General features: G+C 42.5%; 2 protein-coding genes across 2 annotated transcripts in view; both read right to left on the bottom strand.

Annotated features, from left to right (window-relative positions):
- The window catches only part of znrf1 (zinc and ring finger 1), a 51248-nt gene extending 45524 nt beyond the window's left edge, over positions 1 to 5724 (bottom strand). The window contains exon 1 of the mRNA XM_080437839.1: positions 4583 to 5724. Within this exon, the coding sequence (XP_080293965.1) occupies positions 4583 to 4988 (406 nt within the window). The 5' untranslated portion in view covers positions 4989 to 5724. The remainder of the gene's footprint in view (positions 1 to 4582) is intronic.
- Positions 5725 to 7841: 2117 nt separating this feature from the next.
- On the bottom strand, positions 7842 to 23773 carry ldhd (lactate dehydrogenase D). Its single transcript, XM_080437520.1, has 11 exons — positions 23587 to 23773; positions 22935 to 23047; positions 22004 to 22145; positions 21451 to 21592; positions 20426 to 20585; positions 19737 to 19936; positions 19080 to 19208; positions 18846 to 18973; positions 10463 to 10553; positions 9783 to 9894; positions 7842 to 8421 (listed from the first exon to the last, which is right to left on the bottom strand). The coding sequence occupies exons 1-11, from the start codon at positions 23677 to 23679 to the stop codon at positions 8256 to 8258; spliced, it is 1476 nt and encodes a 491-aa protein (XP_080293646.1). The 5' UTR covers positions 23680 to 23773; the 3' UTR covers positions 7842 to 8255.
- Positions 23774 to 23914: the final 141 nt, after the last annotated feature.

Genomic DNA, 23914 nt, shown 5'->3' with positions numbered 1-23914 from the left:
CCAGCATGTAAAAACAAGTCCTGTTAATTATTTATGGGGAAAGTCAAATGGTTCTACTCATTCTCTATTACGCTTTTAATTTGATCTGTTACACCAAACCCTGGGAGCTGTCAATCAAACACTGTGATACAATTTTATATGAATAAAAGGGGGCGGGCCAAGTGTCACAAAGGTCAGTGATTTGTTTAGATCAGCAAGCCTGAGTGTCCCAGGATGACTGACGAAATAGCCAGATATTGTCAGATCATCCAGTCACCGGATTGGGATCGAGTCGACTGGTACCTCGCAAAACGATGGTTGCCCACCTCTTCATTCTTAAATCTTATTTAAAATACGTATACAGTAGATCATGATCCAGGAAATCGTCAGTGTGCAAGGTCATCCAAACTCAGGCATACCTTGAGCCCCAGGCCTCGCCTTCAGCTCGGGCTGATGATATGCCGGCCCTCAGTTGGATAATGAGGGCCTGCACAACAAATGGCCTGCAATAATCTGTTTATCATTTACCCATAGCCTTATTGATTCACAAGGACAAGGAGAAAAGGAGCATTTGATCAACACTTTACGTAAATAAATTGATTAACATTACTGTCAAGGAGGAACTAACATTGTGAATGAAATGGCTGACCTGCTGTGGTTTTCAAACAGTGGGAGTTTGCTGAAAACATGAAGGATGCTGCTGGCGGGGTTCGCCTTTGTTGGTATGCAGGCGTTCTGTGAAGCACCAAAGGTCCATGTTTTCCTCTCGGAATCTCCGTATTAACTCTAGTGTCTCCTAGTGTGGTGGAAATTAACTAAGTACATTTATGCAAATACTGTACTTGAGAACAATGTTGAAGTACTTTTACTTTACTGGTGTATTTCTATTTCCATTTCTTGCAGGAATTTTACTTTTAACAAGATTATTTCTGCATTGTGGTATTGCTATTTTAATTTAAAGGTAGGGTAAGTGATTTTCTTTGGTTAAAATAAGTGTTAAATAGCTCAATATTCTGATAGTACTCATTGCTATAGAGTGTTTGTTCAGTAAAAGGAGTCTCCTTGTCTCTCCAGCTCTTTATAAAACAGAAAATGCATTTTCGTTTCAGTTTCAGTTTCATTTCCAATTTTATCCAATCAGGATAGAGAACTCAATCAGGATATAGATTACACATTGAAATTGGAAGTGATGACACTAAGAAATGAGCATGCAAAATTGGAACTGGAACACTATAAAATGAAGCTTAAAAATGGGTACTTTCTCCTGATTGGCTGAGATTTTGACACCTACCGGAAAATGTATTTTCTGTTTATTAAAGAGCTGGGGAGACGGGGAGACTCCTGTTACTGAACAAACACTCTATAGCAATGATTACTATCAGAATATAGTGCTTTAACCTTTTAACAAAATACTTTTTGTTTTAACCCAAATATATCACTTACCCTACCACGTAAAAAATAAAGTACTTCCAATGCTGAACCTTGGGCAACTGTTTTATCCATAACTTTTATGCTCTCACTACTGGTGGCTCTTTTAAATCAATCTATATTGACTTGTTGAGAGTGTGACTCAAAGGATATTTCACAGGAGGGCAGCAATTTATCTGTCCACTTCAGGGCTTAACTACAGTCAGCTCCAATTGTTTCTCCTAGTCTAGACACTTGTGATATACCCACATGATCCTTGCTCCTCAAATAGTCACCTTCTGTGAACTATGCTGGTTCAAAGGCCGATAAACAAACAATTGATATAGAAAAGATTGCATCCACTACTCCCCCTGAGTTTTGTAAATAATGATGAAGTACAGTACTAAGCAGCCCCTGTGTCCACTGAAAACCAAATTTTAAGCTAAACAGATGCCTGGGGAATGCTGTGGTGGTAGTTCTAGTTGCTAAGCAACAATTGAAAATCCACTCAAAATATGATGTTGTTTGGTTAAAAGTTGAATTATTTTATCTTCTAGAACTCAGAATGAAGAATCCCCCAACACGCAATTAAGTTCTGAGAAAAGAATGCAGCAGCTCAACGTGCTCTTGTACCCTGGGATTCCTATTCTGAGGGGAACATTTGCAGAAAATAGCAGATCTACAAGCTCACAACGCATTGCAATGGGGCAGGTTGTGAGCTTGCAGATCTTTTATTTTCGCCGGAGAGATTTGGTGTAGAGGGGGAAAAAGAGTGGACCAAGTACAGAGCCAATTCAGGTCAATTTACCACGTATCTACTCTATACTAACCACTTGAACTTTAAGTGGTTCACAAGAAATAGAAGCCAACACTTGGAAGAGTGGTTAACTGTGGACCAATCAATCCAACAGTATGTTAGTCCAGTCAAGATGTCCTTGAGACAGTCACCTTATAAAGCCAGCATCACTTAAGTAAAATCTATTTTCTAATGCTGTCTTTCTTGCAAAGAAGGTACAAAAATGTACACATTCATAATAATGGATGAACAGGTGCACTCCATTAAAAACTCAATGAAAACATGACATTTCACAGTGACATTCATCCTGATTGTATGTGTATGTTACCAGCATTTCTTTTACCACACACACTGCTTGACTAAAACACTGACAGAATATCACAATAACTATCAGAGAAGGTTTTCCTGTGCTGGCCACCATACAAGTCCTTCACTTCATGATAGATAGCGCCAGAGCGATATTACAATGATTTGACTTTATTGACAACATCGGTATCTGCAATCATGCAGCCGATGCTTAGCAGATTATAGCAGATCAGCACTTTTTTTTTAAATTGTTGAATAGCCTAGGCTTAAGTGGTTAAATAAATAAAGTTCAGTTTATGCTAAAGGTGATTTGTGTTTATTTGTATTTATTTGTTTGGTTATAAATTAAATGTTCTCAAATAGAAATAAAATCAAATAAAATCAAAGATTATCAGTCAAAACATCGGTAATCGCCGGTGGTCCACGACAAATCGCATCGAACCCAAAAATCTGGCATTGGTCATGCTCTACTGGCCACCACACACGCCCTTCACTGATAAGGCTGTCTTTATTTCAACCATAGACTGAAGGCCATGGGCCTTTGTAGCCTGTATCTCTGTCCACTGCCATTCTCCTGAGATTTCTTGTACCGGTGTGAAGCTGTTCCCAGCGTCCCCACAGAGCTATCTCCTCCCACTGATACAAAAGCACATCAGGGTTGCTAGGTGATAAAGGGAAGGAAAAACTGTTGGGATGTTGACGTCTGACTTGCTATTCTCCTGCCGTGAGCTGGTTGGGGTTTCTGTAATGAGAGCCTGGGGACCTCGCTGAGCCCGGCTACTCAGTGTGTGTGTGTGTGTGTGTGTGTGTGTGTGTGTGTGTGTGTGTGTGTGTGTGTGTTTGTGAGAAGAGAATGTGTCTATAATCTAGGGAGTTTATATCGAGGTGTGTGAGTTTGTGAGTTTCTCTGCATTCAGTTTTGTATTCTTGTAACTATGTGTGTGCATGCATGTGCATGCATCGTGCATGTGGGCGTGCTAAGGCCAGTGTCACTAGCTGCTGTACATGTGTGGTGTCTGAAGTCTGATTTATGCCTCGGTGAGTGTCGTGCAACAAAAAATATGTTATTTGTGTCACACGACACTTTGTCCCTGAAGCATAAATCAGGCTCTAGGCTCATGGCCTGACAGGCTCAGTCACACAGAAACATATTGTGGAACAAAGGTAAGCCTATGATAACCATGAACAACCTCTCCTCTGCTGCCCCATCAACTCAACCCTTTATCCCTCTCTCTCTCCCTCCATCCCACCCCACCCTCCTTCCCTCCCAGGTTCCCACCTCACCCTTCTGCTCCTCTCCCTCCCTCCCATCCTTCCTCTCTCCATCACTCCTCCCTTCCATTTCTCTCCTTCCCTTCCCCACACCTCTCTCTCTCTCCTCTCTAATCGCCAGACTAATTGACTCAGACAGATTTGGCAACAGGCTTATGAGAGTCACCTCACACAACAAGGAATGACCTATGCACAGACGGTCAAGACCGGGCTCTCCCTACAACATTATAATATATATTCTTTCTCTTTTTTTTTGTCTGTGGCAGAGCCCCTCAATGTCACACAGACACTAAAGATAGTTTTCTGAATCCGACACAATGACATAACAGTGTCTCTCCTCTGCTGCTGGCAGACTTAGACCTAACCCAGACAGCTATTTCCACAAATAACAGAACCCACAGTACAGGAGAAGCCCTTGATTTCATTTATACTTATTTGATGTATTAAGGTTTGCTGTATATGTATAGAAAGTTCCTTCTGTTTTCTCTGTCTCATACACATACATACAAACACTGAGGCAGGGGTGAAACTCCTGACCATGGGTGGCAGTAAAATATGGCACCTGCGTTCATTGGCCAACTACAGGAAAGTGCGCAGATGTGTTTTTGCATTCGTGTGTGTGTGCGTGTGCGTGTGCGTGTGTCAGTGTGTGTGTGTGTGTGTGTGTGTGTGTGTGTGTGTGTGTATGTGTGTGTGTGTGTGTGTGCGCGTGTGTGTGCGTGCGTGCGTTCGTGCGTGTGTGTGTGTGTGTGTGTGTGTATGCGTGCGTGCGTGCGCGTGTGTTTGTGCGTTTATTTATTTGCCTTTTTTTAACACACTTACCGCTGTGGCCACTGAACCAGCGGGGTGCGATGTGCAGGGGCAAGGTGTCAGCCAGCGACCCTCGGGACCCCAGGTAGAGGACACCGTCCGTGTGGTGCCCTCCGCCCCCCGTGTCCTGGTAGCCGTTACCGTGGGGGGCGGCGTTATTATTAGTGCCGCCAGACCCCCCTCCGGCTCTGTCCGAGTCTGTCCCTCTGGGGGTGTAGAACCCGAAGGGCACGGCGGGGCTGTGGTGCTCGATGCCCATTCCGGCCACGGAGCTGACCGACCGGCTCCGCAGGCCCATGGTGCCGCTCGGTCGGTAGTGGCCGAAGTGGGCCGAGGGTGGCACGGCGCTGTCATCCGTAGAGACGCCGGGAAAAGCACCCCGGGGCCGCCCTGCCGTCGTGCTCTGCTTGCCCCCCATCCAAAGCGCACCCCGAGAAAAAATGGGTGGGGGTTCTCGTCGGAAACGGGGCTCGGCTCGATCCGCAAAGGGGTCGAGAGAGCCGTCACGGGCTATCGCCCCCCCTCCCCTTCCTCCTGGCACGCCTGTCTGCCTGTTATGTCTGTCTGTCTGCAGTGGTCGCCCGCCGACAGAACGGCTGCCGCTGCTCTGGTTCCAGTCAGTCCGGGGAGAAGGATCGTCAGGTCTGCCTACAGCAGCAGCTGGGGCTGATCTCTGTCTCTGTCTCTGCAGACGCAACAGCCCGTTCCCCTGCTGAACGGAACATGAGCGGTTCACCTGAACCAGAAATAAACCTCGAGAGAATCAGTCGGAAATAACCAGTTGGACGACGTGACAAACGGATGATAAAATGGATGTTATATTCCAGTGATCTCCTCTATAACATGCTACATGCAGGACTCGCAGCAGCCAGCAACACGTTTTCCGTGCCCCCCCCCTCGCTCCCTCCGTGCCAATGACAGGACACACAGCCTGCCCCAAATCACAACAGCAGCGAGGATGACAAGCACATCCAGCACCGCCGCAATGTTCACTCCTCTTATCTCGCCTGTTCTCTATCTATTGCCTCAGCTGATCTCAGCCATCATGACAACTGTTGCTGTCTGTCTGACCGCCGATGACGGTCCGTCGGTCTGGCCAGGCAGCGACGTTGTTGATCCTGCCGTCTGTCGCTGGTTTCCAGGAGACTCGGCAGTGCACTGACTCGGGTCACTGACTGACACACCAACACCGCTCCCCTGCGCTCTGAAGCGCTCCGTGCCGCCGCCGCTGCTGCTGCTGCTGCTGCTGCTGGCGAGACAATGGAGGCGCTCAGTGCGCAAACTCAACGTGCAATACAAACAGAGCAGAGTCCGGGATCGTGCACTGAGACGCTTGTTTGATTCTTATCCAGGAGGGATGGATATACAGTATGTATCTTATAGATATATATTTATATGTCTCCTATATTAAGATTGGCTCAAAATTGGACCATGGCCACTTGATCATCACTCTGACTCAAGAGTCTCAGAAGACATAACCATAAACAAACCCGATATAGGCAGGACCACCTCACTCTGACTCACACATAATGTAAACAAACCCTTTATGCCCATATATAGGCATGTCACTATGACTCAGACATAACCATAAACAACAAACCCGATGTGCCCCTATACAGGCATGGCATGTCACTATGACTCAGCCATAACCATAAACAACAAACCCAATATGCCAAAAGTGACGTATTTATGGAGCTCCAGTTGTCCAGAGCCACAGATCCGACCTCTATGCCTATATATGGTCATATGCATATATGGGAAGACCAACTTCAAACTCGGTGTGTGCATTGGCGGCAAGGACTCGAGGGAGTGTAGTGCCCACCACAGAGTCGTTTGGATATGCGGTTGTCCAGAACCGCCGACCCAACCTATGTCCACATATGGGCATATATCAGAACCGCCGATCCAACCAATATGCCCATATATGGGCATGCCAATATACAGGGTATGGGCATATAATAATGACATTAGGGATCTCCATACTGTATATGGGCATAAAAGGGACACAGGTATGACAAATAGTGATCTCCATATATGGGCACAAAATGGACACTGACAGATGTGAACCTTAGTACACAAACATATATATATACAAATGCTTTATTATTTGTTTTCTCGTACCCAATGGGACCAGCTGCCTGCATACAGGCTTGGCTTCTGTTGTCATTATCAAGTTGTGCATGTGACATGATTTTTTTTCACCATGATAAATGACTGTACTTCAGGCTCATCTTTAGCATGGGATTACTTGGTCTAATCCGCATGCTTGTCTAATTAGGCTATTGGTTAGTCTTTTGTTTTCCTTCAATAGCCTGTAGTGTAGTGCTTCTTGTTTTACTTGGCCTTTGTTACCCAATATGGCCAAGTATGACAAAGTATGTGAGACTAGCCACTTAACTTAACAGTTGTAAACATGTCATTCTGTTATGCACGCAAGTAGCAGAGTCTACACACATTTTGGCACAGCCAACTGCATGAGGTAGCCTAACAAAATCAGTGAGTTTGGTGATTTTATAAGACATTTCTTGAACTTGGTTACACACACACACACACACACACACACACACACACACACACACACACACACACACACACACACACACACACACACACACACACACACACACACACACACACACACACACACACACACACACACACACACACACACACACACACACACACACACACACACACTAGACTTTAGGCTACCCAAGACCCAAGTTCCCAACATAGTACGTTAAATGATTCACTTCCGGATCCCGAGGGTGTAGAGAAAAATCAATAAACTCTTTGGTGACTGTACTAGACAAAACGGCAATGTGTAGATCCAGTGTTTAACTGCTTTTCTGTATTGATTTAAAGGTAAAAGTCGCACAATGGATGAGCAGCCTACTGTTGGTAAACAGGCAGTTATCAAGGCACCAAATGAGTAATTAAGCAGCATAAGTTTGGTAGCAAGGAGTCAAGGACACATCAAGCTTCTCACCTAGGCAACTTGTTCATCCCCAATCACTCTTCTCTCTCTCTCTCACAGACACACACACACACACGCACACAAGCTCCTCCTGTACCATTGTATATTGCACTGCATTGCTTTCAACATTCACAATATCATACCCTGAAGCAAAATGCATAAGAGTCAGGAAAGTAATTTCCATAAGAAAACAATTTCACAGTTATTTAGTTATTTATTATTTCCTAAATCTAAATTCTCCATGAGAGAAATGGCATTCAGTCATAGCACGAATACTGTACATTAACGCCATCTAATGTGATTCACATGCCTGGCAGAACAGAATTTGTCCTTAGTGACCTGTGAGGCCTTTACGAAATTGTTACACTGCTGCCACTTTGTGGCAGACAGATGTACTGCATAATGCTCTCAGCACAGGATCTTTGAAAATGTCACCTCAAAGAACATTGGGACCATGATTACTATTTCAATTATAGTTTAGCAGACGCTCTTATACAGAGCTACTCACAAAGTGCAAGATCAGAGTAAATAACATGAACTATTAGTCAACCAACAACAGGGTAAGCGGTCAAGTAAATGAGCTTGTTGATTTGCTATGGTCACCACATGACACCATCGTACAATGAACTATAAAATAAAAGCCAACATTCACATTAGCTCCCAGGAAATTAAACAGAGTGCTTTTTGCGGGCTCCCCTAGAGAAAATGTTACAGAACTTTCCCAGGATTCATCAGGTTTTTGGGGTCGAGGGAGGCTTTGAGACCCTGCATGACTTTCATAGTTGAGGGTCCCATCTCCTCACAGAGGAGCGCTCTCTTCCCCAAGCCAACTCCATGCTCGCCAGTACATGTACCATCCATGGCCAGGGCTCGCCTACAAGAAGAAACATGTATTACTTCCATTTAAAGACCCTGCTGAGAAATGTAAAGTGGGCTACACACTTAACTTTGTTGTCCTGACTACTACAGACTGTAAGTCTAATGAAGTCGGTCAGTTGTAAGGTGTGAAAAAGTTGCTGAATGCAACTCTCTCCACACCGCACATACAGTCAGCTACTAGTATGGTGCAAAAGATATGGCTTGACGTTCGCTTTTCAACTAACAAACATATGAACATGTGCATTCCTAAATTATTTGAGAAATCATAGCAGTAAAGATGACCCACTGCACAGCAGGGGGCTTACAGAATATTGGCACAAGGTTATACTTGAACTAAACTGTAGACTATTTTGGCTTATCATATCGCTATTATTCAAAGCTGCACTATGTAACTTTCCCCTTCTACCCTGGATTTGGACCCGGTTTCCTGCGCAAGTGCTGACATTTTTACCATTGAGTTAGTAGAGCCTGCCTGCTTGCTCAGGGGATAAATTGAATCTTGACCATCAGGTCAAAATTCATGTCAGATCCTGTGTCTAGGTGATACAATCTAAATGTCTCAATAGAAGCGCAGGGAGACAAAATCCAACCGCCCCAATTGTGTGAGTTATATTGTATTAACATACTCTACCATACAGATTGGACAAAATTACATTTTATTCATAAACAAAAAAGTTACATAGTGCCGCTTTAATGTTAAAACGGTTAACAGTGCGTGCCTGCAGCCAGTGGCAGCATGATGCGCACACATGTCATTTTGCTTCAACTAATGATCAATATAATTTATCAATCAATATGATATCAATATAATACCACATTATTATGAATAGCAAGAATGATTAGAAAAAGTTGGCACAGCGGTCTGTCATTTCTGTGCAAGTAGGTTACCAAATTGGGCATGAGCTTTGCGCTCCGCAAAGTCACCCAACTTTATCATCATCATAATCATCATAATTTTCAATTGATAACATGGTCAATCTAATCCATCTATTGCCCCATGATTTAGTTGGGGAATGAGCACTCAGGTTTGTGAGGTGAAAGCACAATTGAAACCTATTTGTGTAGTCGGTGCGCACCCACTACCCCTCTTTGAAAAGGCTAAACAGCCAACCAGAGCGCTCTACGCCCCTCTCTGCCCCTTATTCCGCCACCCCGCTGCTATCGACCTTCAACAACAGCGAGCGACGGCTCACTACAACTAGCGACCCGCCTCGACTGTGTACACACCACACACACTACAACAGATTTTTGGCCACAGATGCTTTCCAACAGCGTTTGGAAAGTTGTTCAGTGGAATATAGCTACAGAGTCAGATGGATAATAGGAAGATAAGAAAAAGAGAGGTCACACTAGTACCTGGCCAGTCTTTCAGCAAAGAGGTGGACCCTGTGGACCTCGTCTTCATCACTGGGGTCCAGCACCATTATACAGTGGAAGTTACCATCACCCACATGGCCTGCTATGGGCCCTGGGAGGTAGACAGACGGACAGCAATCTAAACATACTATTCAATTACTTTCAACCTGGCGTCCCTATTTTGGGCATGTCATTATAGGCAGAAATGTTCACAAATGTAAACAAAAGATCTACATGCTCACAAAGTGTTGCATCGTGACGCGAAAAGAACCAGTGAGTGTATTGTAATGAGAACCGACTGAATCTACACATTAACCATCCCATATTATCACTGTCCTGTTTTTACAATTTAAGTGTTAAACTAATGCGGATTTTACTGTTGGTGCTTGGGCTGAACCAAAGACTAAGGAGATTTACATGGTCACATTAGAGTAAGACCGAAGGGCTGTTACTTATCATTAGTCTCCAAGTCCCCCTGTGTGAATTCAATTATTTACTAATTAAAATCACAGCTTGAAATAGAGTGTGATCCTTGCTAAAAGCCTTGCTAAACCAGCACAGAGACCCGTCTATTCACTGTGTGTAGGGGGACATCCTCACACCCCATCACACAGGTTGATCTGTATAATATTTTAATTATTGATTTACTTAGCATTATCGACTCTCTTGACTCTATTTACCCGTGAGTCTGTTCTGAACCAGGTCTTCCTTAGTCTCCACAATGATCTGAGGCAGACAAGAGAGAGGAACGCACACATCTGTAGAGTAGGCCTGCAGGACGGACACACACACACACACACACACACACACACACACACACACACACACACACACACACACACACACACACACACACACACACACACACACACACACACACACACACACACACACACACACACACACACACACACACACACACACACACACACACACACACACACTTAAGGTCACTGACTTAAATTTGCATCTTTGTTATCATTTATATTTCTTAATATTCAAAGAATTTCATTAATGAGAGAGATATAAATTTGGTTCAAAATGGCTGTGGTGTCAGACAGTGATATCAGTAATACAAATCTGCAGCTGAAGTAATGATCTAAACATTTTTTAATGATTGTTAGCTAAGTCAGTCAGTCAGTCAGTCAGTCAGTCAGTCAGTCAGTCAGTCAGTCAAAAGGACACCCATTTGTTAATTGTTCAACACTTTATGACACATGGAATTGAGGCTATAAAGGTATGTGGCTTGGAATACAATGACCGCTGGACAATTGGACAGAGAAGATTCCATGAAAAAGAATGGATCACAAGACTTAGCACAAAATATCCAGGTGGTTTAAACTTTTAAACTGCCCAACAGAACTGAAACCCTTCACAAATTCTCACTAAACTAAACAATGGAGTTGATCACCTACATCAAACCACATAGTTGAGTGGGAGATCTCATTGTTGAGTTAGTGAGAATATTAATGAAGACACATTGATACCAAGAGCCATCAGCAATTGGGCCATCAACAGGGAGCTCATTGTCTTCCAAAATGGAGGTGTGAACAGCAGAACTGTAGATATGCTAACTGGATTCCAAGCTTGCAACCTTTTAGCACCTATCCCTTAGTTATAAAATATAATGTAAACACATCTTTAACTGAAATTAAGAAAGAGTGGAAATAATTTTAAATCCGAGGGTCTGCGGTTACCATGACTCAGAGAATTGACGCCTCTGCCCTGCACAGTCAAATAGAAATCACAAACCTTTAAAACAGAAATAGTCTATGTAAGTTTAATTACACAATCAGTGGGGCAAACACAGTCCCCACCAATATTATTTACGATTCTGTGCTTATCGGTACATAACTCGGACGGCGCTGAGTCGACTAGCAGACCATCGGCCGGTCGCCGCGGGCACTCGCGCCTGGAGGCGCTCGGGCGCGACTCCTCGGCCTCAAGGTCTGCTGAGTCGGCGCGCCTCTGTCATGGTCAAACTTTATTTTGAATGGAACTCACAAAGCCTTAATAACATAAATAGTTTATGTAAGTTTAATTAATTGCAAAACATGACACCTCTTATTCAAAACAGATGGCGAATGCACCTTCTCTTTATAGGGCCTACACAGATAGTACCACAAACTACCTGTGAGGCCTCTTTGAATTGAATCTCATAGTCAGCAGTCAGTCAAGCTAGTACCTCTGATTTTGTGAGGGGAGTCATCTAAAGCAAACTTTAGTTATGCACATTTGCAAGCATGGAGGTATATTCATGCTTGCAAAATGTTTATAACATTTCCTAAAAACCTAACCATGTTTATACATATATATAAACAAAGATTCAACACAAAGAATAGACCATACATATGGAACAGAGAAACATGCCTGAACATGAACAGGCCTAAAACAGGCACATGAGTCATCAAAGGGCCCCAGCAGGATGGGCCATCAACAGCACCAACCAATGAGGACAGTGGCCACAGAGAAGCCACTCCCACAACAGAAACACATAAATACAGGAAAGAAGACACAGGAATTCATTCTCACCCGGAGAATCGCATCTGATGAAGTACAATAAACAGTACGAAAACGTTTATGCATTTGAGAATGAACCGACGGACCCATGGACAAGGACAGGCCTGGCGGGAAAGAGCCAGACCAGATGGAGAAACCAGGAACAACCACAATCCCAGGAGGGATATGGAACCAAACCAGGTAAGCCAGGTAGGTAGGCACAGACAAACCTACATACACACACCACATGGAGAGAGAAACAATGATTTTCACAAATCAATTAGAGGGATAAACAACTTGATTGTTGCACTACACCATTCACAGAATGTAAACATAGACAAATACCCAGAGAGTATTGCTAGAAAAGAACAAGAACTGATGGATTTTATAAAACCAGCAAAACCAACAGAGAGAACCTTACTGCTACTACAAGGAAGTGCAAAGAATTGGTCTTACACCACTTTGTTAATATTAATAGAACACTTTAACACATTGATTGAAAACACAAAAAAGGACCTATCCCAGTGCTTAACACGGGAATACGACAGGGCCTTCTCCATTGCCACTAAATGGGCAAGAAAAAATCTAGGAAGGCGCCTAACAGAGAAGACACTGGGCTTAGCCCGTACAGCAGTAACAGAATTATATAGCACAAAAGCACACACCACAACACACCCCACACCACAGGTCCCCCGTCCTCCCCCATCCCCGTCCTCCCCTCCTTCCTTTCCCTCTACAGGCAACCCAGGCACGGTAGAAACAAGAGAAGACCCAACTGGAGGAATGGGGACCGTAGCAGCAACAACACAGGGCCCAGTAGAACTAACACAGGAAGAGTTCCCAGACCTGCCTACAACAAGCAGCAGAACACCCGAGGAGCCATGGGCAGAGATTGGACCGAATGGAAACCAAAGGAAACAGAAGGTCACTAACAGAACAGAACAGAACCCAAGAAACACACCCAAACCACAGAGGGATAATCCCACCAGGGGGCAAACTACACCACCCAGAGACACACCCCAGAGGACAACCCAGGAGAGGAGGAACAGTGAAGGGAACCAGACAATACCAGAGGGACCTACCGAAGACACTAATACACAGAGGGAGACCCCAGCACGAGAAGAAACCAACGAGACAGAACCAAGAAAACCACGCCACTGGAGAGGCTTAAATAAGGAAAACAAACACAAATGGAGATTAGTACCAAACCGAGACATCATCATAATTGGAGACTCCAACCTGTCTCGGATCCCGACAATCACAGATGACAGAGTCCAGATAGAATCCTACTCTGGAATGAACCTGGAATGGGCCGAAACAGTCCTGAGCAAGGCTGAGAAAAATGAGACGGCCACACACCTCATCATCTCGGTGGGAATTAACAACAAGAACCAAAGAACTAGAAAAACAAGCCACACAGCCTTGAAGAAACTCCGCACAACAGCCAAAAAACAATTCCCCTGCGCAGACAGACGCATAGCACTAATCAACTACTCAGAAAGCCTAGGAACTGACCCGAAGAATATTCTGATAAGCCTAAATGAAGAAATAAAGAAAGAGCCCCACCTCCCAAAATTGCCCGCAACCCACTTCAAAACAGGATCAGACAACGTCCACTGGGAAGAAGACACAGCCAAACTGATGCTACAGCACTGGCTCAACTCTTTAAACTAATACGGCCCGACAGCTCAAACCGGCAGGGCCTTATGGAGTCGGATATAATTAATCTGTCTCATTTTTTCCGACCAAACGAACACCAGAAAACACTTTTGGAAAAAGGTTTGTCATTCGTCCCCACCCTGGACATCTACAAACAACAATCACAAAGCTTGAGAATAGATGTGTCAAAATACCATCGCAGACTCAAATTAGCTACACATTTTGGAGTTGGAAACAACACGGAAATTCCGCGCTTCCACCTTCCATCATACTGGGAACCAGACGAGGACAAAATACCGGACAACCTAAAACAATTGATCCAGATGGACAGAGCCACAGTACAAAATGTACCAGGACACCTGAGAGAAAAAAATAACATCACAACAGATCAGGTGAGAGCTCTAAGATCATTAGCTAACAACCAGGACATTGTGATTAAGCCTGCAGACAAAGGGAGCCGTATAGTCATTTTGGACAGACAACAATATGTTTTTGAGGGTTTAAGACAGTTGAATAACTCAAATCACTATGTGGAGTTGGAGGCACCCATTTTTAAACAAACAGCAATAGAAGTTGGGGGTGTCATCACCGAATTAAGAAAGAAAAAATTTATAGATCAGAAACAAGAGAAGTACCTACGGGGCGAAAATTCCCCAAGAGCTAGAATTCTCTACCTTTTACCCAAAATCCACAAGGACCCTAGTACATGGACTATTCCTTATGAAATTCCACCTGGTCGCCCAATTGTTTCGGATTGTAACTCAGAAACATATGCCACAGCAGAATTTATTGAATTCTACTTAAACCCACTATCTGTAAAACATCCAAGCTACATTAAGGATACATATGACTTTATTGATAAAATAAAAAACATCACAGTGCCTCAGGGGGCCATTTTGTTTTCAATAGATGTTGACAGTTTGTACACCAATATAAACACAGTGGCGGGGCTGAAGGCAATCAGAGATATCTTTATAAAGTACCCTGACAGACAAAGACCAGACGCAGAACTATTGAAACTGCTAGAATTAAATTTGACCAAAAACGATTTCACATTTGATGGGAAAACCTTCCTTCAGATCAGTGGAACAGCCATGGGAAAGAAATTTGCACCATCTTATGCCAACATTTATTTGGCTTTGTGGGAAGAAACCGCACTCAAAAAGTGCAGATTCAAACCCACACATTATTTCAGGTTTCTAGATGACATTTTTGGAGTTTTTGAGCACTCCACAGAGGAATTTGAGCAGTTCATCCAAATCCTAAACACACATCATGCCTCAATAACAGTGAAATATGTCACTAACAAAGAACATATTGACTTCCTGGATGTGACAGTCTTCAAAGGAAAAGACTTCAATACCACCGGCAAACTGGATTTAAGGGTATTTTTTAAGGAGACTGATACACATGCATTGCTCCACAAAACTTCCTTCCACCCAACCCATTGTTTTGCAGGAATAGTCAAGTCACAGCTCCTACGTTTCAAGAGAATCTGCACACAAGCAGCAGATTTTGAAAAAGCCTACAAGACTCTGTTCACAGCATTAAGGAAACGTGGATATACAAGAACATTTCTCAGGAAAGCATACAACACGTTCCAGGAAGTGAAAATAAGGAATGAGAAACCCACACTAGCTTTAGTAACCACATTTTCTAGCCAAAGTTTACTGGCAAACAGAGCCATCAAAAGAAATTTTGAAAATAGGGGAGGGGACCTCTTACAGAACTTCAACATAATCTCGGCCTACAGGAGAAACAAAAACTTAAAAGACCACTTGGTCCACAGCAAATTGAAACCATGGAACCAGGTAATTAGGACAAGGCCTAACTACTTTAGCCCAAAACAAACTGTTAAAAACAGGACAAACAAAAATATAATTATCCTAAGACAGAACATCACATACAACACCAGAAATTGTGTTTATCTGATTACTTGCCAAGTATGTGGATTACAATATGTAGGAGAGACGAGCAACTCCATAGCAATTAGAATAAGCCAACATAAATACACCATTAATAATGAAAAGGACACCCATTTGTTAATTGTTCAACACTTTATGACACATGGAATTGAGGCTATAAAGGTATGTGGCTTGGAATACAATGACCGCTGGACAATTGGACAGAGAAGATTCCATGAAAAAGAATGGATCACAAGACTTAGCACAAAATATCCAGGTGGTTTAAACTTTTAAACTGCCCAACAGAACTGAAACCCTTCACAAATTCTCACTAAACTAAACAATGGAGTTGATCACCTACATCAAACCACATAGTTGAGTGGGAGATCTCATTGTTGAGTTAGTGAGAATATTAATGAAGACACATTGATACCAAGAGCCATCAGCAATTGGGCCATCAACAGGGAGCTCATTGTCTTCCAAAATGGAGGTGTGAACAGCAGAACTGTAGATATGCTAACTGGATTCCAAGCTTGCAACCTTTTAGCACCTATCCCTTAGTTATAAAATATAATGTAAACACATCTTTAACTGAAATTAAGAAAGAGTGGAAATAATTTTAAATCCGAGGGTCTGCGGTTACCATGACTCAGAGAATTGACGCCTCTGCCCTGCACAGTCAAATAGAAATCACAAACCTTTAAAACAGAAATAGTCTATGTAAGTTTAATTACACAATCAGTGGGGCAAACACAGTCCCCACCAATATTATTTACGATTCTGTGCTTATCGGTACATAACTCGGACGGCGCTGAGTCGACTAGCAGACCATCGGCCGGTCGCCGCGGGCACTCGCGCCTGGAGGCGCTCGGGCGCGACTCCTCGGCCTCAAGGTCTGCTGAGTCGGCGCGCCTCTGTCATGGTCAAACTTTATTTTGAATGGAACTCACAAAGCCTTAATAACATAAATAGTTTATGTAAGTTTAATTAATTGCAAAACATGACACCTCTTATTCAAAACAGATGGCGAATGCACCTTCTCTTTATAGGGCCTACACAGATAGTACCACAAACTACCTGTGAGGCCTCTTTGAATTGAATCTCATAGTCAGCAGTCAGTCAGTCAGTCAGTCAGTCAGTCAGTCAGTCAGTCAGTCAGTCAGTCAGTCAGTCAGTCAGTCAGTCAGTCAGTCAGTCAGTCAGTCAGTCAGTCAGTCAGTCAGTCAGTCAGTCAGTCAGTCAGTCAGTCAGTCAGTCAGTCAGTCAGTCTGTCTGTCTGTCTGTCTGTCTGTCTGTCTGTCTGTCTGTCTGTCTGTCTGTCTGTCTGTCTGTCTGTCAGTCAGTCTGTACATCAGTCCATCCAACATTTTGGTCCCAAATAACAGATCTCAAACACTACAGGCAGGATTGGTATGACATTTGCTGTGCACCTTCACTCTGCACAAAGAATGAAGTTGAACCCTACAAATTCTGGTGATCCCATGTCCTTTCCTTTAGCACCACCCTAGTCAATATTCCCATTTGCATACAAGATATCTCATATTGAAATATATTCTATATATATCGCTGTCGGGCAGACACCTTGTACTGTACATGCCCAAAACCGTTACTTTTCAAGAAATGGAAAAAAAAGAAAAGAACCTGTGTTCCAATGGATCCAATGTCATTATTATTTAGTCACAAGCTCTTGTTAATGCGTATTAACAAGTACTTTTCATTGGTTAAGTATTTATAAAACCCAAAGAAAGACTGTTTTCAACCTGGTGTCCCTGGTGAAATGTTTCAAAGCATTTCACAAATAGTGAAAATAATAGATCTATAAGCTGCCGTGTTGCATCGCAATGTGTGAGCTTGTAGATTGGCTAGCTTTGCTACATCAGCATGACACTGTCATACGATTAAGTATAAAATAGGGCATTAATTTATGAAAAAACATAAATCTGCCCAACAGCGATGGTATGAAACCTTCTGAGTGCAGTTGCTGAGTGTGGCGGATGAACTCCACCATGGCCTTTCCTCTAGTGCCACCCTTAGCCCAAAATGTCACACCAGATATCTCATTCTAATATGCAGACTGCAGGAGGAGGTGAGACCCTATGGCCTTTCCTCTAATGCCTCCTTCAGTGAGTATACAATATAATTGTATACATAGTGTATATATATCCAGAGAACTACAATTCTGTAACTAACGATCATTTTACATTTTCTTTTTTAGCCCCACTAGTGAGAGCACAGGGCACTGAGAATGCTTTAAGAATGGCAATGTCAGTCGTCGCTCTATATATCCCTCCTCGCCTCTGTGGTAATAAGCTGCTACTAACAGCTGCTATTTTTCAACAGTTTTCTTATTATTCAAATTCTACTTCTTATTAAGAATAATGATTCATAAAAGCTCAACCAAGTGCTCTTATAAATGTTGCATCTGCCATTTTTGTCCACGAAAGCTATTTATGTTTTTTATATTTTAATATATTCCCAGAACTGCAAATTGGCTGGTGCCCCCGCGCATTCACCCGATGCAATACGTATGCAGTATGGATACATTTGTCATTAGGCTACATGAGGTAATGCTAGATACCAGCTAGCGTTAGCTATTAGTAATTGCTCTGAAAGTTGTTCCAACGATATCGTTGGCCACTGTCGCTGTCGTTATATTTGTAGTGTGGACTGGATTCTGTAATTCATTTGAGTTATACTTTATTTTAAATTATGTTTACAATTATCGGTCTTGGTGTGGACAGCCCTAACAATCACTTGTTGAAGGTTGTAGAACTCCAATGCATTCTAGAACCTGATGAGATTTGACCAGACTAGAAACCAGAACCAAAAAGCCTCATACATAAAATGTGTGGGGAGGCACACATTTTAAAAAATATATATTAAAAAAATGCAGATCTAAGTTCACAAAGTATCGCACCGAGACATGTTGTGTGCCTGTAGATCTGTTATTTTTGCTACTATCATAGGACTTAAGTGGTTGACAGTCGTCGGAGTCTCTTACCTCACACCCCGGTCTGAGTGACAACGCAGCATACCAGGCATCGTGGCGGGCCTTCCAGAGTCGGTTACGTGTTTCTGTGTCTCGTGCCCACTGGAACTCTGAACCACCATTAAACTGAGTGATCTCCTCTACAAACACACACACGCACAGACAAACACGCACGCTGATTTCACTAGAATTACACACAAAGTAAACACAAGACACAAATGAGAGAAAACACACAGACCTACACACCTGTTGTGCTGACCTGCTCCTCAAGACTTTTCTCAGTGCCATGAAATTCCAGGAAGAGAGTTGGAGTAATCGGGTAGGACAGAGAGTTAAATGAGTTGCATGCACCTATCATCACATCATCCAGGAACTCTGGAAAACACACACACACACACACACACACACACACACACACACACACACACACACACACACACACACACACACACACACACACACACACACACACACACACACACACACACACACACACACACACTGGAAGTTAGCACATACCGAATATAAAATTGAGGCAATACTATATATTATTATTTTGTCTAATGTTTGATGAGCAGAACTAACCTAAAAGGCCTTGCTTGGCCATGTTTATACTTTCCAAAAAGACAGGCGTCCTGATCAAGCTCTTCTCCTTCTACTCACACCCTCCACCTATCCTACATCGTCTCATTATTTCATCTTTTATTAAGTCTGTTAAGACCTGTTTAGAGCTGGAGTGGTCATCCTGCTGGCCTGGCATGAATGAACCACTTTCAACCTGGTGTCCCTATTTTGGGCATGTCATTATAGGAGAAATTTTAAAAATATATATATATATAGATTGGCTATTTTCGCTATTCGTCGAGCGCCGAAATATATTGCTTAAGTGTAATATGAGCTCACCGATGCGAGCGATGGGCACTCCAGCCTGCAGGATTTGCACGGTGCTGTCCACAGCAGCCTGGACAGAGGGGAAGGAACACACAGCGGACACAACGGCTTCTGGGACGCCGTACAGACGGAGTGTTGCCTTGGTGATGATGCCAAGCGTGCCCTCTGACCCCACAAACAGGTTAGTAAGGTTGTACCCCGCCGCTGTCTTCCTGAAGGATAGAGGAAGAGAGAGAACGGAAGTGAGACAGAACAGAATGGAATGCTGAATCAGGATCTGAGCTAAATCTAATGGTGTGCCTGGATATTAAGGCTGCAACTATTGATTATTTTCTTAGTGATTATTCCATCGATTACTTTTTCGATTAATCGAATGATTGAGAAGCAAGTTTTTTGATCATTTGTTTTATTTTCTTTATAAATCAATGAATCGAGGCAAAAACATTCTAATCGATTTTTCATAATTAACCCATTTGATTAGTCTAATTGACCACTTAAGCCCCATTTTATACTTTGTCATACAACACAAAAACACAAATCTTCTCTCATGGGGGTCCCTGGCACAAAATATTTTCAAAATGGGGGTCCACAGCCAAATACATATCAATTTGGGGTTCCTTGACATGAAAAGGTTTGAGAAACAATGCTGTAAGTAAGCCATATGAAGATCCTACTACACAGAGTCAGACATTAAAAGCTACCTGGTTCGTCTGCCTTTCCCAGCAGTATGTATGATGGTTCCATCTGCCAGCACCACCTCCAGGTTTAGAGTGTTCTCTCTCATGGTACCGTAACGCACTGCGTTGGTACCAGATGCACTGGTTGCAGCCATGCCGCACAGAGACGCATCTGCTCCCGGGTCTGAGGTCATAACATGCTCAGAATCTTTACTTAACCCATTAAGACCTGAGGTCGATTCTAAAAATGTTTTCTAAATCCTAACAGTTTTTTGAAAAATATATAAAAAATAAACCCCAGAAGCAAAGATTTGAGTTTCAAATGTTCGCTTTAAAAATATATTAATATTGAAAGATTTGCACAACTTTTCACGATTTTTTCCTAAAATAGTAGATCTACAAGCTCAAAGTCGGTCCCGCGCTATGAGCTTGTACATCTGCTATTTTTGAACAGCCATCTGTGTCTAAAATGACACAGATGCGTTCCCGGTCTTAATGGGTTGAGTAAAAGTAGAAATGTAGACATAGAAGTATATATATATATATACTTCTACTTCTATGATATATTGGTATCCTCAGTTACAAAAGGTGGGCTGTCACAATCATGAAATGTTATTGATCATTAAGTCAAACAAATAATTGTAATTAACGATTGAATTGTAAAGGCATTGTAAACAGAAATTGCACAAGGCAGATATGACAAATAACTTAAATGTACAAAGAAATTACTGAAATGACCGGTACCAATAATGAAAACAAATATTGTACTATTAATCTTTTTTTTTAAATAGTGTAAATAGGCGATCCACAATTTCACGACGCCTCTCATCGCGAGAACTTGTAGACCGGCTATTTCCGCAAAAACATTTTATGTTTGAAAATGTACAAAGATTTTTCAACAGATTAATTTATACAGATGAATGGAAACGATTCTGACGATCAATGCAAAGTAACAGCGATTATCTCAAATAACTGAGATCAGACGATTACATAATAATTGTGACAGTCCTCTCCACTGAGCTACACGAGGAGTCAATGATGGGACTCACCTACTGGAAACCACAGGCCCGTGTCTCGAAGGTAGGAGTTGAGAGCCTTGCGCGTCACACCGGGCTCCACCGTCACATCAAAGTCTTCCGGGTGGAGGTCCAGGACCTGGTCCATGTTCCTCAGACTGAAACAAACACCACCCTGGGGGAAGAGAAAAAAGAGCTCGTACAGGTTGGTGTACAATAGCAATAACAATTAGGGGTGCAACAGTTAATCAAGCAAAGCGATTTAATCGATTATAGATAAATGTTCGATAATCGATCATATAATAAAATTATCGATTCCAATGTCGGCATTGCTTTAAAGTTATTCCAAAAATGTGAAAATAGTTGATCAACAAGCTCACAACGTGCAACACGTTGTGAACTTGTAGGTCTACTGTTTTCACTATTTTTGCTCAACACTGTTGTGCGACAAAGTATAAAATGGGGCATAAGTGGTTATGGTAACCGATTTGTTGATTTGCAAGTGGTTAGAATAGAATAGGATAAGAAAATAAATGACAGTTGCAGCCCTAATAATATATATTTTGTGTATAAAGTTCTCTCTCACATTCAAAGCGCCAACCCCTCCCTCTAGGCCTGTTCCAGTGCCAAACGGTATAATGGGGAGTGAATGTTGATGGCAAATCTTGGCCAGGTGGCTGACCTCCTCAACACAGCGAGGAAACACCACCACATCTGGAGGACGACACCTGGACAGGAGTGGAATCAGGCATACAGAATATCATGTGTCAGTTGTCAGTTGAGCTGTATGCGTGTGTAAGGTGGGGTTGCAATGAATGCCTTTGTGTGTACTAGAGACAAGTCTTTATTTGTTTGTTTGTTTGTTTATTTCACTTACAAAATCATTTTAAAATGGTACACAAGGATTCAGTCAAAATAGTGAAAAAAAACACTGCTCATCTGCCAGTAGACTTGGGACAGGTGCTGGTGCCAAAAGGAAACCAAATGAACAGCTGCCCCCCGCACACTCAAAACTGTGAGTATATTGAGTAATCTTTTATATAAGCTTCAGGCATAAAGCAATCAGTGACTATGGCAGTATATAAAGGTTCAGGGTGTCATCACTTGATTGATTTGATTGATGAATGTGTCACACCTGTGCCAAACATTTCAGTGACAATACTCATGGGAGTTGTTATCCTGACCTACAATTAACACAAGGGTTCAATAAAATGTGAGGGAGAATGCCTAAAAACCCAGAGAAGTGGCATTCACTGGGAATTGTGAATGCCACTGTAGGACAAAATGACATTAATGTAGAATATACACATCTATTATGAAGATACCATTGATAGATGTATGTCATATAGAAGGAAAACAAACAATACAGCCAATGTACCAAGGAAAATAAACAACAATAGCATGCCACAACAATAAAAGCCATAGGCACAAAGACTAAACCTCTGGGGGAAATATTGAATAGACCCAGCTTAATAAGGCAGACCATATGGAAAGTATTTAGTGAGTCAGAGACAGACCTGTGCTTAGACTCATCTTTGCCATGCTGTTCTCTTATGGCTTCAGCCAAAGTCACACCATCCTCGCCACACACAGACCTGAATGCAGAGACCACCTTCTCCAGGCCATTAATCTGTACAAGGCACACACACACACACACACACACACACACACACACACACACACACAGTTTCAACAAGTTGCTGTGTTTTTATTTCTGTTGTATGTAACACTTTGAGAGCTCTCTCTGTGAGAAGTGCAATACTCACTCTCTCACTCTCTCTCTCTCTCTCTCTCTCTCTCTCTCTCTCTCTCTCTCTCTCTCTCTCTCTCTCTCTCTCTCTCTCTCGTGTGACTGATGTCATGACAGTGTAATCATTAATAAGAATGATTCTATATTATAAACCACCAAAATCAAAAGCACATTGACACATCTTGAGTATGAAATGACAGTGTTTACATTGTCATAAACAATTGTCATTGACATTGTCCTACACAGTAAGTTCTTTGTGTTTGGTTGCGAATCGTTTGAGCAGCGTTGTGGTGAACATGTCTAGCCTAATGCTACATAGCATATGCTGGATATTATATAATCATAATGCATCATGCACAACCGTTAGAGCAACTTGTTACAGCGTAGACATAAATACTATGCATGCAGCCTATACTTACTCCTGCAGCATGTTCCTTTATATGTCGACATTGCATGAGACGAGGCAGGTGGTGAGGTAGCAATACGCGACAAGTTGTCAATGCAGTGGTCATTGTAGCAGGATATATTATGACTTGTAGTTGTATTACTTATCTGTTAATAAATACCCGGGTTTTATATAATAACTCCATGGTTTATACAGAAGGTCATGTTACATCCGGGGGAGTCTGACTACTGACTGTCTGTTGACAAACGTGAACACGTGGTTGGTTGATCCTTTTTCTGACCACAAGATGGCGCTGCAAGTCAAAAAAGTTAATTACATTTACCCAAGTACTGTACTTAAGT

The sequence above is a fragment of the Gymnoscopelus braueri genome, assembly GCF_963280865.1.
Source record: "Gymnoscopelus braueri genome assembly, chromosome: 9".
Lineage (NCBI taxonomy): Eukaryota > Metazoa > Chordata > Actinopteri > Myctophiformes > Myctophidae > Gymnoscopelus > Gymnoscopelus braueri.
Note: the sequence above shows the minus strand (reverse complement) of the source record. Positions and strands in the feature narration are given on the sequence as shown.

What these genes read in the sequence shown, in the direction of transcription:
- ldhd (XM_080437520.1), bottom strand. Translation starts at nt 23,679, where the DNA reads ATGACCACTGCATTGACAACTTGTCGCGTATTGCTACCTCACCACCTG. An exon ending in TAAAGGAACATGCTGCAGGA is followed by an intron (nt 23,048 to 23,586) that starts GTAAGTATAGGC and finishes TGCCTTGTACAG; the next exon opens with ATTAATGGCCTGGAGAAGGT. An exon ending in AGTGCCCATCGCTCGCATCG is followed by an intron (nt 19,209 to 19,736) that starts GTGAGCTCATAT and finishes TGTGTTTTCCAG; the next exon opens with AGTTCCTGGATGATGTGATG.